The 14,627-nt window shown below is 43.5% G+C and overlaps 1 protein-coding gene across 1 annotated transcript in view; it reads right to left on the bottom strand.

Moving 5' to 3' along the window:
* LOC117527573 (primary amine oxidase, liver isozyme-like) overlaps positions 1–8,050 on the bottom strand; it is a 73,201-nt gene extending 65,151 nt beyond the window's left edge. Inside the window, exon 1 of the mRNA XM_034189975.1 lies at positions 6,397–8,050. Within this exon, the coding sequence (XP_034045866.1) occupies positions 6,397–7,969 (1,573 nt within the window). The 5' untranslated portion in view covers positions 7,970–8,050. The remainder of the gene's footprint in view (positions 1–6,396) is intronic.
* Positions 8,051–14,627: the final 6,577 nt, after the last annotated feature.

Genomic DNA, 14,627 nt, shown 5'->3' with positions numbered 1-14,627 from the left:
TAATAATAGCAACAACAACAATAATAGCAATAATAACTAATAATGCCACAATACAGTTTTAGAGAAACAGACAAAAAGAATCTGATGAAACAAACAGAAAACATTATACCAACTAACAATGAACATACGAGGTCTGTCAATAAAGTATAGGTCCTTTTTATTTTTTTCAAAAACTATATGGATTTCATTCATATGTTTTTACGTCAGACATGCTTGAACCCTCGTGCGCATGCGTGAGTTTTTTCACGCGTGTCGGTGACGTCATTTTCCTGTGGGCAGGCCTTGAGTGAGATGTGGTCCCGCCCTCTTGGCTGAATTCCTTTGTTTCACACGCTGCTCAAGACGGCGCGCGTTGCTTTATCAAAATGTTTTCTGGACCTGTGAGGAATATCCGAGTGGACACTATTTGAGAAATTAAGCTGGTTTTCGGTGAAAAGTTTAACGGCTGATGAGAGATTATGGGGTGTTTCTGTCGGTGTAAGGACTTCCCACGGAGCGGGATGTCCTGCAGCGCTTCCAGGCGCCGTCGTCGGCCTGTTTCGAGCTGAAATCATAGTAATTTAAGGCTTAATTCACCCAGGACGTTGTGAGAGAACAGAGAAGATTCAGAAGAGGCCGGCGTGAGGACTTTATGTGGACATTCCACTGTTTAAGGACATTTTTTAATGAAAGACGTGCGCGCAAATTCGCCGAGTCATTTCCGTGATGACTCGGCAAATCTGTGTGCGCCGCGACAGGAAAAACACCTCCGTGTTGAAAACCATTTGTAAAATTCAGGCGACTTTTGATGGCTTTCAACAAGTGAGTAACTGAGAAATTGTTAACAGCTTGGGCATGTTCCAACTTGTCCATTAAGGTTTCCAACTGAGGTGTTTTTCCTGTCGCGACCCCCCGCGGTCGGGTCCGGCCCGACATGCGACTCTGCCCGCACGTTCTTTCATTACAAAATGTCCGTTAACAATGGAATGTCCGAATAAACTCCTTATGCCGACTTCTTCTGAAAGTTCTCTGTTCTCTGACGACTTACTGGGTCAACAGAGCCTGAAATGTGGAAGTTTTCAACTTGAACGGCGAGACGCTGCCACCTCGAAGCGCGAGATCGCCGTCAGACGCCGTGGGCCGTCCTTAAAGCGACACTACCAGACCAAAAATCTCTCATCAGCCGTTAAAAATTTTTACCGAAAACCAGCTGAATTTATCGAATGGTGTCCACTCAGTTGTGCCTTACAGTTTTGAAAAAATTTTGATCAACAAAGCAGCAGTCTCTGAGCCATTCCTAAACAATGAAAAAAAAATCGACGAGAGGGTGGGCGACTCCTCACTCAAAGACTGCCCACAGGCGAATGACGTAACCGACAGGCGTGAAAAAAACTCTCGCATGCCCACAAGGGTTCAAGCATGTCTGATGTAATCACACGTGATTCAAATCCATTATGGTTTTTGAAAAAAATAATAAGGTCGGATACTTTTCTAATAGACCTCGTAAACTGAAAATGCTGTTTTTGGAACCCACTAATACCTCGGAAGTGAGTGATTTAAGTGACATTTAGCGGACGTTAGCATCTGCTAACTCAAAGCTACCTTCAGGTCTTTCAAAAGCCTCATGCTCATATATTATGTAAAACTAGCAAGAAATAAACACTTAACTGAAAACAATGTTTTTGTAACCTGATAACACACTTATTTTAATCCCTATACATAGAGTATATATACACACATCATTGGATCTTGATAATTACTTAAACAACTGCAAATTATAAAGAACACAATGCTCATACAGCTGAGGGTATTTTAGAATTGCATTATATTTATCAACTATATAAAGCTGACCGTGTGTGCGTGTGTAAAGCCACAGTAATTAAGCAATCAACAACAAATTTGGTGTGGTGACTGTGGGCACCAAGGGGGAGGTTACTGGAGCAATTAAGTTGAAAGCGTATGTGGGCAAACACACACACACACACACACACACACACACACACACACACACACACACACACACACACACACACACACACGGTCAGCCTTATACAGTTTTATGCAAAGGTTGATTTCAATGATTTTCCTTCATAAATCATTGGTTGTTTAGATCAGCAATTTCAGTAAAACATATCATATAGCAGACAAACACAGTGATATTTGAGAAGTGAAATGAAGTTTATAGGATTTACAAAAAGTGTGCAATAATTATTTCAACAAAATTAGGCAGGTGGCATAAATGTGGGCACCCAACAGAAAAAATACTTCAATATTTATAGATACTCCTTTTACAGAAATAACAGCCTCTAAATGCTTCCTATAGCTTCCATTGAGAGTCTGGATTCTGGTTGAAGGTATTTTGGGACCATTCGTCCTTTACAAAACATCTCAGTTTTGTTGGTTTCAGAGCATGGACAGCCCACTTAAAATCACACCACAGATTTTCAATAATATCAGGTCTGGGGACTGAGATGGCCATTCCAGAATGTTATACTTGTTCCTCTGCATGAATGCCTTAGTAGATTTGAGGCAGTGTTTAGGGGTCGTTGTCTTGTTGAAAGATCCAGCCCCGGCGCAACTTCAACTTGTCACTGATTCATGAACACTGTTCTCAAGAATCTGCTGACATTGACTGGAATCCATGTGACCCTCAACTTTAACAAGATTCCCAGTACCTGCACTGGCCACACAGCCCCACAGCATGAAGGAACCACCTCCAAATTTTACTGTCGGTAGCAAGTGTTTTTCTTGGACTGCTGTGTTCTTTTTCAGCCATGCATGCCACCCCTTGTCATGTCCAAATAACTCAATTTTAGTGTCATCTTGTCCAAATGTGCTTTAGCGTACTTCAAGTGACTCTGTTTATGGCGTGTATGGAGAAAAGGCTTCCTCTGCATTACAGCATCATCCAGCATCTCTTTGTGCAAAGTGTGCTGTATAGTTGAATGATGCACAGAGACACTATCTTCAGCAAGATCATGTTCAATCTGAGATTTTTCTTGGCCTGCCACTTTGGGCCTTAACTAGTACTGTGCCTGCGGTCTTCCATTTCATCACAGTAGAAACTGACAGCTGAAATCTCTGAGATAGCATGTTGTATCTTCCCCTAAACCATGATGTTGAACAATCTTTGTTTTCAGGTCATTGAGAGTTGCTTAGAGGCTCCCATGTTGCCACTCATTAGAAGAGATGCAAGAGGGGAAACATTTAAATGGCCACCCTTAAATACTCTTTCTCATGGTTGGATTCACCTGTGTAAGGTCAAGGGCCAATGAGCTTATCAAACCAATTTTGTGTTCCAATAATTAAGATTCAGATTCAAGATTCAAACAACTTTATTGATACCTAAAAGGGCAACTCATCTTCACATCCAATTACCTCCAACAAAAATACAGCAATTAATCCACAATTATTACTAGTTGAATGTAATAATGAAACACATCAGAATTGAAACAACCACACACTATGCATTTGATTTATGTACGCTAAGCTTTGAAACTGTCTGTCATCCGAATTGAGGCAATGAGTGTGTGGAGGCTGCAGCAGCATTGTGTGCCACGCTGCTGAGCTCCGGTGGGTAGTGGGCAGAGCATAGGCTTCTCAAATATCAGTGCATTCGTCTGCTATATGATTATCTTTAATTGAAATTTGTGATCCAGACAACCAATGATCATAAACGTAAAATCATGAAATTATCAGGGGTGCCCAAATGTTGCATTCAACTGTATGTTAGATCAAATCAAATCAAATCAAATCAATTTTATTTATATAGCGCCAAATCACAACAAACAGTTGCCCCAAGGCGCTTTATATTGTAAGGCAAAAGCCATACAATAATTACAGAAAAACCCCAACGGTCAAAACGATCACAACCAGCTCCGCTATGCACAGCCACAGTAATTAAGCAAACCAACACCAAATTTGGTATGGTGACTGGAGGCACCAAAGGGGAGGTCACTGAGCCCTTAAGTTGAAAGTGTCCATGTGCGAACACACACACACGCACACACACACGCGCGCGCCGCACACAACACACACACACAGTTCGCCTTATATATTAGATCACAACCCGCTCACTCAACTCATCCCGTCTGCTGTTAATTAATGAATCACCTGGTGGAGTTGGTGGTTACAAAGAAACCTGCACCCTTGTTGCCCTTTCTGGAGTCATGTTGACACCTATATGCCATGGTGAATTCAACTGGTTTTTACATCTTTCTATGGTTGCTTGGCAATGATGGAATTGTGTGAGATTAAAGGCACTTTAATCCTGCTCACTGAACTTTGATCTCGACTAATCAATACTTTTCCATCTTAGTGTTAGTTTCTAATGCTGTCGTGTTATCACCAGGGTTTTCACATGATGCTCCAAACTTTAACAATGGGAAAGTGTGTCCAAATGTTTGACTAGTATTGTAGCCACATACACACATCTCTGACTTTTACGTGGTGGGACTGTGTGTGGTGTGTGTGGTGTGTGTGTGTGTGGTGTGCCGTGCGTGTGTGGGGTGTGGGTGTGTGTGTGTACTGAGCAACAATCCAGTCATAGGCAGACACACATGTCCACTTACACACACAGACATTCAGCTGGGTTATATACGAGGTCTGTCCGTAAAGTATAGGTCCTTTTTATTTTTTCAAAAACTATATGGATTTCATTCATATGTTTTTACGTCAGACATGCTTGAACCCTCGTGCGCATGCGTGAGTTTTCCACGCCTGTCGTGACGTCATCCGCCTGTGAGCACTCCTTGTGGGAGGAGTCATCCAGCCCTCGTCGGAATTCCTTTGTCTGAGAAGTTGCTGAGAGACTGGCGCTTTGTTTGATCAAGAATTTTTTCTAAACCTGTGAGACACATCGAAGTGGACATGGTTCGAAAAATTAAGCTGCGTCTTCAGTGAAAACTTTAAACAGCTGATGAGAGATTTTGAGGTGATTCTGTCGCTTTAAAGGACTTTTCCACGGTGCGAGACGTCGTGCAAGCGCTCTCAGGTCAGCGCATCCCAGCGCCTGTTTCAAACTTAAAACCTCCACATTTCAGGCCTCTATTGATCCAGGACATCGGTGAGAGAACAGAGAAGTTTCAGAAGAAGTCGGTTTCAGCATTTTATCCGGATATTCCACTGTTGGAGATTTTTTTAATGAAAGACGTGCGGGCGGATTGCAACGTCGGCTCGCAGCCGTCGCGACGCTCCACCACAGGAAAAACACCTCCATTGGAAGCCTTAAGGACAAGTTGGAACATGTCCAGCTGATAAACAATTTCTCATATACTCACTCCACTGAAAGCCATCAAAAGCCAACTGGATTTTAACAAATGGTTATCAACACGGAGGTGTTTTTCCTGTGCCGCCGCGTCGCGTCGGCTGCGTCCCGATGCGCGGACCCGTCCGCACGTCTTTCATTAAAAAAATCTCCTTTAACAGTGGAATATCCGGATAAAATGCTGAAACCGACTTCTTGACAAACTCTTATCTAAATGTCTTTTTAAGTTCATAATATAAACTTGAAGGTTATGAAAAATGTGTTAAGGCAAAGTAGGGATGCTTCGAATGTACTTCAGTGTGCTTACACTCTTAGAAAAAGCGTTAATCTAGGGAAAGTGACTAAATATTGTCCGGATAAAATGCTGAAACCGACTTCTTCTGAAACTTCTCTGTTCTCTCACGACGTCCTGGATCAATAGAGCCTGAAATGTGGAGGTTTTAAGCTTGAAACAGGCTGATGACGCTGCCTGAGAGTGCTGCACGACGTCTCGCACCGTGAAAAGTCCTTAAAGCGACAGTATCACCTCAAAATCTCTCATCAGCTGTTAAAATTTTCACTGAAAACCAGCTTAATTTTTCGAACCGTGTCCACTTCGATGTGTCTCACAGGTTTAGAAAAAATTTTGATCAAACAAAGCACCAGTCTCTCAGCAACTTCTCAGACAAAGGAATTCCGACGAGGGGCTGGACGACTCCTCCCACAAGGAGTGCTCACAGGCGGATGACGTCACCGACAGGCGTGGAAAAACTCACGCATGCGCACGAGGGTTCAAGCATGTCTGACGTAAAAACATATGAATGTTAAAAATGTAAATGTTTTTAAATGAAGGTTTTTGAAAAAAATAAAAAGGACCTATACTTTACGGACAGCCCTCGTTGTGTATATATATATATATATATATATATATATCAGTCATTATTTCCGTGATAGTAGATTTCAATCAGAAAATAATCATAATGATGAGACAGATTCATGACACACTAATTTACATAGATAAGGTGCAGTTCATGTCATTCAAGTTCAACGTTTGAAATTATCACCTATGTCAAAATTATACCTTATATAGAGAGTTATTACAAAACACAACTCAGTGTTTTCACTGGCATGAACATTCATATCCTAAAATTCAAAACTTAGTCATCACTTACCCAACACATCCAGGTCCACTTTGAAGTTGATGAAGTGGGTGTGGATGTTTCCCAAAACATTCTGGGCCACCTGGTGGCCATATCTCATACTGCCATCCACCATGTAGGAGGAGGCAATATATCCTGTTGCGTGCACCTTGGCCTCCACTGATCCACTCTGGTAGAAGATGAAATCCCACAAGTAGTCATAGTTTTCGATGGCACTGATAGTCCTGAGCACCAGCGCACTGTTCACCATCCCTCCATAACTGTGGTGAAAAAAGTCAGAAAAGTGTCTCCGGAGGGGTTGACCCATGTTGTGCTCAAAGATGCAGATTGAATTTCTAAATCTGATGGGGCCTGGAACATCAATGTAGCGGTACGTATCCACGTAGGTGGCCATGTAGGGACAATCCACTCCACGGACCAGTTCATGTGCATAACGGCCAATTCCGAGGCCCGAGTCCAAAAACTTGGTCATCATTACTCCAGGTGTCACTGAGCCATACACAGACAGGGCTTCCTGCACACTCAGCTCGTAGACTATCCTCTCACCCCTGAAGCACACGTCAAACACCCTCATGCCCGTGGCAGTGCTCAGACTAAAGGCGAAGCTCCAATCCAGGTAAAGGACGTGGTTGTTCTTGATGCTGAAGCGCTTACCTTCAGTGTACACCTGCTGTGGGCTGAGCTGCAGAGGTGTGTTCTTGGGTTTCAGAGAACCAAAATTAGATGTCTCCTTGAAAATTATTTTCTTGATGGACCCTGCATCATATTTCTCCTTAAGTTCTTCCACAGTGTCAAAGTACTGTCCGTTATAAAACAGCTGTGCCACCTTCCAATCTGATGCGTTCACACTTTCATGGTTGACCTGCACCTCAAACCCCACTGGCTGGATGTACACACCACTCCTGTCTCTGAAGAAAGATATCCAGGTGATTCTGTCTCCGGATCTCAGCCCACGTGGCATCTGTTCATACCCTTGCAGAGTTTCACCTGGACCAACATTGAAACTTTCTTTCATTAGCTTCCCCAGTTTGGAAAATATATTCTGGCCAAGAAACCTAAACAGCAAAACATATTCTCCAGCGGTGATATGGCGAGCATTGATGGCAGCTTTAGTCTTGTACTTCTCCAAGGTGATGTCTTTGTGGTATTTCAGGTTTGGGAGTGGACCCACCACATACTCCTTGATGTATCCCAGAGCTCCGTAGAAGACCACAACTGTTGCCTCACGTCTTGGTTTTTCTCTTCTTCCATCCAAGTACTCAAGTGCGTCCGCTTTTTTGGGCAGAGCGAGTTCTATTAAGAACAAGAAATTCTGTGACGGCTTCGTGAACTGGTTGGTTGATATGTCCAAATCTTTTTGGTTTAGCATGTAGTCCTGGACCTGCAGGTACTCCTCCCTCGTGAGGTCAGCAAACACGAGGCTGTGCTCGTCATGTTTGGCCTGCAGGGGGTGGAGGCGCTGAGAGGAGCATTTGGGCACTCTGCTGGAGTGGATGATGATCAGGATGATGTTGAGAATAACAGAGAAGAGGATGAAGAGAATGAGCGCCCACTTTAGCAAAGAGTTCATCTTCTGAGCGACCATTAACAAGCAGCTGAGAGAAGGAGAGGAGCTGGTCTGTTACAGAGGAATGAGCTTTTGGAAAGCACATCCAGTCACGCAAATTCAGGAGGGAGAAATGCATTACTATATCTTTCCATGTTCCTGCCCCTTTTTTTTACTGGTCCAATAACAACACAGCTCCCTCCACATTTGAGGCCATTTACAGCTGGAGTTTCAGTCAGCGTTTATGTGCATACATTAGTGGAGATTTGTTCAGAAAAATGAGTACAGTGAGACAAATAAGTAATTTTTCCCACCTACAAAGAATGGACAGGTCTGTAATTTTTTAAACTGTGGGAGACAGAATAATAATAATAAAAAAAAATCTGAAAATCACATTGTATGATTTTTAAATAATTAATTTGCATTTTATTGGAAGAAATAAATATTTGATACAATAGAAAAATACATTAATATTTTGTACAGAAACCTTTGAATAATAAGAATAAGAACTTTATTAATCCTAAAGGAAACAGTTTTGTTTGCCATTACATAGTTCAGATGATTCCTGTAGTTCTTGACCAGGTTTGCATACTGCAGCAAGGATTTTGCTCCACTTCTCCATACAGATCTTCTCCAGATCTTTCAGGTTTTGAGTTTCAGCTCCCTTCAAAGATTTTCTATTGACTTCAGGTCTGGAGACTGGCTCAGCCACTCCAGGACCTTGAAATAGTTCTTATGGAGCCACTCCTTAGTTGCCCTGGTTGTGTGTTTTGGGTCATTGTCAAGCCGGAAGACGCAGCCACGACCCATCTTCAATGCTCTTACTGAGGGAAGGAGGTTGTTTGCCAAAATCTTGTGATACATAACCCCATCCATCCTCCTTTCAATACGGTGCAGTTGTCCTGTCCCATTTGCAGAAAAGTACCCCCAAAATTGATGTTTCCAACCCCCGTGCTTCACAGTTGGGATGGTGTTCTTAGGGTTGTTCTCATCCTCCAAACACAGTGAGTGGAGTTGATATCAAAAAGCTCTATTTTGGTCTCATCTGACCACATGACCTTCTCCCATGCCTCCTCTGGATCATCCAGATGGTCACTGGTGAACTTCAAATGAGCCTGGACATGTGCTGGCGTGAGCAGGGGGACCTTTTAAACCATGATGGTGTAGTGTGTTTCTAATGTAATCTTTGTGACTGTGGTCCCAGCTCTCATCAAGCCAATGACCAGGTCCTCCCATGTAATTCTGGGCTTGATGATGTTTCCACCTCTATGTTTCATGGTTGGGACGGTGTTCTTGGGGTTGTTCTCATCCTCCAAACACGGTGAGTCGAGTTGGTGCCAAAAAGCTTTATTTTGGTTTTAAACTGACCATGCCTCCTCTGGATCATCCAGATGGTCACTGGGGAAGCAGAAACAGGCCTGGACATGTGCTGGCGTGAGCAGGGGACCTTGCGTGTCCTGCAGGATTTTAAACCATGATGGCGTAGTGTGTTATGAATGTAATCCTTGCGACTGTGGTCCCAGCTCTCTTCAGGTCATTGACCAGGTCCTCCTGTGTTGTTCTGGACTTTCTCAGAGTCATCCCTACCCTACAAGGTGAGATCTTGCATGGATCCCCAGACCGAGGAAGATTGGCGGTCATCTTGTGTTTCTTCCATCTTCTAATAATTGAGCCAACAGTTGTTGTCTTCTCACCAAGCTGCATGCTTGTTGTCTTGTGGCCCATCCCAGCCTTGTGTAGGTCTACAATTTTGTCCCTGGTGTCCTTAGACAGCTCTTTGGTCTTGGTCATGGTGGATAGGTTGGAGTGTGATTGACTGAGTGTGTGAACAGGTGTCTTTAATACAGGTTAAAGAGTTCAAACAGGTGCAATTAATACAGGTAAAGAGTGCAAATAGGAGGGCTTCTTAAAGAAAAACTAACAGGTCTGTGAGAGCCAGAGTTCTTGCTGGTTGGTAGGTGATCAAATACAATAGAATGTGATTTTCTCATTTATTTATTTATTAGATTCTTTCTCTCACCGTTGAAGTGTACCTATGATAAATTTACAGACCTCACAATTCTTTGTAGGTGGGAAAACTTGCAAAAGTCGACAGTGGAATCAAATGCTTATTTGCCTCACTGTATCTATACTCGTATATTTCATCCGTGAAAGTCTGCTTTAAAGACTTTCTGAGCGTTAAAAGTAAAAAGGTGCAAAATCCACTCACTCTCTGCACAAAATTCCCACACTGTTAACCCATGAGAATTGTTTTCTAAAGAAAGAACAAATAAATGCAACAATGAAAAATAATTTCTGTGTACAAGCATTATCAGCATTATCAACATGCATGTGCTGTGACCGTGTCAAATCTTCCATTCAAAGTTCACATTAACCCGCTTTAGTAAACAAGCATAGAATCAGCATTAGCTACTGCAGTGTGTGATCCTTTTACATCTTGCCCTTAAAGATAGAATTAGTAGCTTTATATTGTGATAAGCAGCATGCCAAGTCTACATTGTTCTGGTATTGTACATGTGGGCTGCAAAGTGGAAAAGGCAAATCTGCCAAGTGCAAACAAGGCATCGCACATTGCATCTGTCATCCACCATACAGCCTAGCACACAGAATTACAAGATGGCAAAGAACTTGCTGAATGAACTAAATTATTAAGTTCATAATTATTATTTTTTTACTTTTATCTGTTAAATATCCAAAACAACCTAGCCAAATATTTGATCATGTAATCTCCGCAACAACTGGTGTAAAAACACAGTGACGGTAGCCAGCCATTGTTCCCCAGACCTGGAATATTTGACTGGCAATTGTTTCACCTTCCACAAGAGTTTACTCGAGTATAACTAACCACAGTTTACATTCCACCAGATGCTAATGCTAGCTCGGCCCTCTGACTTTTACACAGCAATATCAGCCTACAGCTGAACCGATATCCAGACACGGTGCACATTATCGCAGGTGATTTCAATCATGTGGAATTAAAATCAGTGTCCCCAGACATCATCAACATGTCAAAGAGGAGAAAATACACTGGACAAAGTTTACACCAATATTAAGCAAGGATACAGGGCCAGACCTGCACCACATATAGGAAAGTCAGCCCACATCTTTCTGCATATACTCCCCCTCCAGAAATCCACCCCCAACACCATTAAGAAGGTGAAAACATGGCCAGACGGTGCTTCTCAGCAGATGCAGGACTGCTTCAACCGCACCGACTGGGACATCTTTGAGGATGAGGACCTGCATGTGTTTAGAAACACTGTACTGTGTTACATTAACAAAAGTGTAGATACAGTCACAATGGACAAATGCATCCATTCTACACCAGTCAGAAACCCCGGATGACCAGAGAGGTGAAGCAGCTGCTTAAGGACAGAAACACCCCCTTCAAAGCTGGTGATAGGGTTCTCTACAGCACAGCCCGCACCAACCTGAAGAGAGGCATCAGGAAGGCCAAGGAGGATTTCAGGATGAGGATTGATGACCACTAGACAGCAACAATAGCAGGCAGCCATGGATGGGGGTCCAGCACCTCACCAACTACAAACCCGGATCAGAGCTGCTGAAGGTGACGCCACATTGACAGAAGAATTAAATCTGTTCTTTGCTCACTTTGAGATTGTGACACCAGGAGCAGCCACGTCACCACCAGCAGCTGAGATTAACGTCATGATAGAACAGCACGAGGTGAGGGCGCACGCTGAGGGGTGTCAGCCCACGCAAAGCAACAGGTCCTGACAGTGTCTCCGGATGGATGCTGAAAGACTGTGCAGACCACCTTGCTGGGATTTTCACAAAAATCTTCAACTGGTCCCTGACACAGTCTGCTGTCCCATCATGCCTGAAGACTGCCAACATAGTCCCCCAACCCAAGAAAATCCCCATTACTAGCCTCACTACCGGCCTGATGAAGTTTTTTGAAAAACTGGTTAGAAGTCACATCATGTCTTTCAAAATCCCCACTTCAGACCCATGGCAATTCGCTTACAAGGCCAACAGGTCAACAAATAGCTATGTACATGCCACACATGAAATGAGTGCAATATTTGTTTTATATATGGCTGAGTGGCTTTGTATGTCACGACATGGATTAATTCATCCCATTTGTGTTGCATTGCATTTAGAGTGTGGCTTGGTTCCATTTAGAGTGCAAATTTGGGTTCCATACATTCGGTACCATTGCCCTCTGCACACACACGTGCGTACGCAGACACACACATGCACACTCACATGCCACACGTGCTCATGCACGTACATGCATGTTATGTTGTTATCTGTCCCCTGTCTGTGTCTTTTGTCCTTTTGTCCAGCCAAGATGAGGTCGTATTGCCATCAGATCATGTTTGCAACATTGGCATGGCATGTTGAACGCAGGTCGGACATATATCGTGCAGCGGCCGAGAGGCTTTTCAAAATCATCGGCCATGACGAACCCTGGCCGAATGGTGCGATTGAGGCAGCCTTCGCACCAGTGGCCCACTGATGATGAACGCCGGGCGAGTGCCCATTTGACCCACCCTCGGCCGGAGTCAAGGTGCCACCCATGAACATCCAACACCACTCGTGGGTCACTTACAAAAGGTGGGGCCATTCGCGCTCCCAGCACGAAAAAGAGAGCAGGCAGACCACTTTCAAGTTGGATGTGCGAATGGCCCCACATCTAAGTATTCCGCAAGTGTTCGTTTCCCCCTCCCTCCCCCTGAGCAACACAAATGGTGTGTGAGTGTGTAGTGTGTCTCGCCCCTCCCCCGAGCAAGACATATGGCGTGTGAATGTGTGTCACCCCGCAACACACATGCAATGGCATGCGTGTGTGCCGTGCCTCCCCCATCAGCATAATGGCATGCCAGTGTGTCATGTGCACCCCCAAACCACAAACCAACATTGTGGAGGTGCAGCTGAGGTGGAAAATGCTCCAACACTGGCTGTAGTACAGTGCAATTGCTGTCCAATGCAGTGTGCACATCTGGATGGCCTGTCGTGTTCATGATGGAGGTCATGTAACACATTCCCTCCATTACACAATGTATAAGGGACATTATGATCATTACAGCTGTAGTACCAGATGTGCAGGTGCGCTCAGCTGTATGCCCACGTGAGTCCATGCATCTGACAGGCTGGGATCACCATGCCACAGTGCACACATGCACTACAGAGTTAAAAATAAGAAATGTGCACAAAAGTGCCATTTCATATGACTCAGCTACATCCCATATAAACCCCATATGACGCGGAGGTCTGTGACGAGTGCGGCAATTAAGCAGACAGCCACGTGACATGCAATTGCAATGTGGGGCTTTGAATGACAGCCAGCCATGAGCCCAAGAGGAGGTCTCGCTCAGATCATGTCAGTGCAAGCTCACCGATGCTGTCAAATGATAACACACATGTTGTCAGGCAAGCATGGGAGTAATAGCGAGGTGTTCAATTAAAATAAACAATGGCAAAATAAAAAAAAATACATACAATGAGGACAACATTGAGAGCTCATTCATGTGTGATGGCTTTGCTTTGCTCTCCAGACATGGGAGCGTGTCCAGCTCATACTTACTCTATCAGCTGACACTGACAGGGTGAACTGAACATGTTAAATTCAAAGAATAATAAATAATACTACCTAACAATCGTAGCATGTAGCATGTTAAGAGTTGATTGCAGATATATGTCCTCCAGCTGTGATGTGCAGCTGACAGGTGGGCGTGCTGGCGATGAGCCAGAGCCTCAGCGCTGTGTCTTCACTACTCCAAGCTACAGAACACATATCGTGCCATGTAGAACATTACCCCTCAACACTCCACTGCAATGCACATGTTTTGGCATGATTTCCTGAGGTGGTAAGAAATAAAAACACATAATACCTTCAGGAGCGCCTCACTGTGCACAGCCAGGCTGCCACATGTCAATATATGCATCTGATAATATGAACAGTCAGCTGGTGAGCCAAATGTCACATCCACCACGTGAGTTATAGTCCACATGACGCGGTGGTCCAGCTGGACACGCAGAGTCAGCTCATTTGTTCATGATCATTCCTTATGTCAGTTCATTCATTCCTTCTTTACATCCATGGCCAAGGTTCATGTACAGAGGAACAGAGAACAGAGGATGTTAATTTTTGTATTGTCTGCTTTTTATACCAGGAATTTAATATTTTGACAGACAAAATGCAAACCATTTCTTCTGTCATTTCCAACACAGACCGTCATGTCATCAATAACACATCATAAGAATAATAAGAACTTTGTTTATCCAGAAGGAAATTGCTTAGCCAGAGTGCTGAAACAGTAACAGTACATTTTTTGTTTTATTTTTTGTTTGTCTTTTTTTCACAGTGAGAACAGAATCATTACCATTAACATGATTGTCTTACATATACACAGTACATTCATTGTTCTTATAATGTTCTGTGCTCTCTTATTAATTTGTCCTGACACATTTTTGTTGATTTTTATACATTTGCACATCTATTTGATTCCACTGCTGTAAGAGCGCAATGTGGTATCACATGTCTAATGTGCTCGCACTGGGCCTCATGTATCAAAGTTGCGCACTTGTGGCATAAATTTACGGTGTAAATTTGAAGTACACCAAAGTTGCCGTGACATGTATCAAGCAGTGCGCACCTGCCCATTTCCGGCATAACGCCTGACGTGACCCTTGATAAATGCGGTGGGTGAAAACAATCGTAATTATAATG

The sequence above is a fragment of the Thalassophryne amazonica genome, chromosome 16, assembly GCF_902500255.1.
Source record: "Thalassophryne amazonica chromosome 16, fThaAma1.1, whole genome shotgun sequence".
Classification (NCBI taxonomy): Eukaryota; Metazoa; Chordata; class Actinopteri; order Batrachoidiformes; family Batrachoididae; genus Thalassophryne; species Thalassophryne amazonica.
This window is presented reverse-complemented; position numbering and strand designations above follow the sequence as displayed.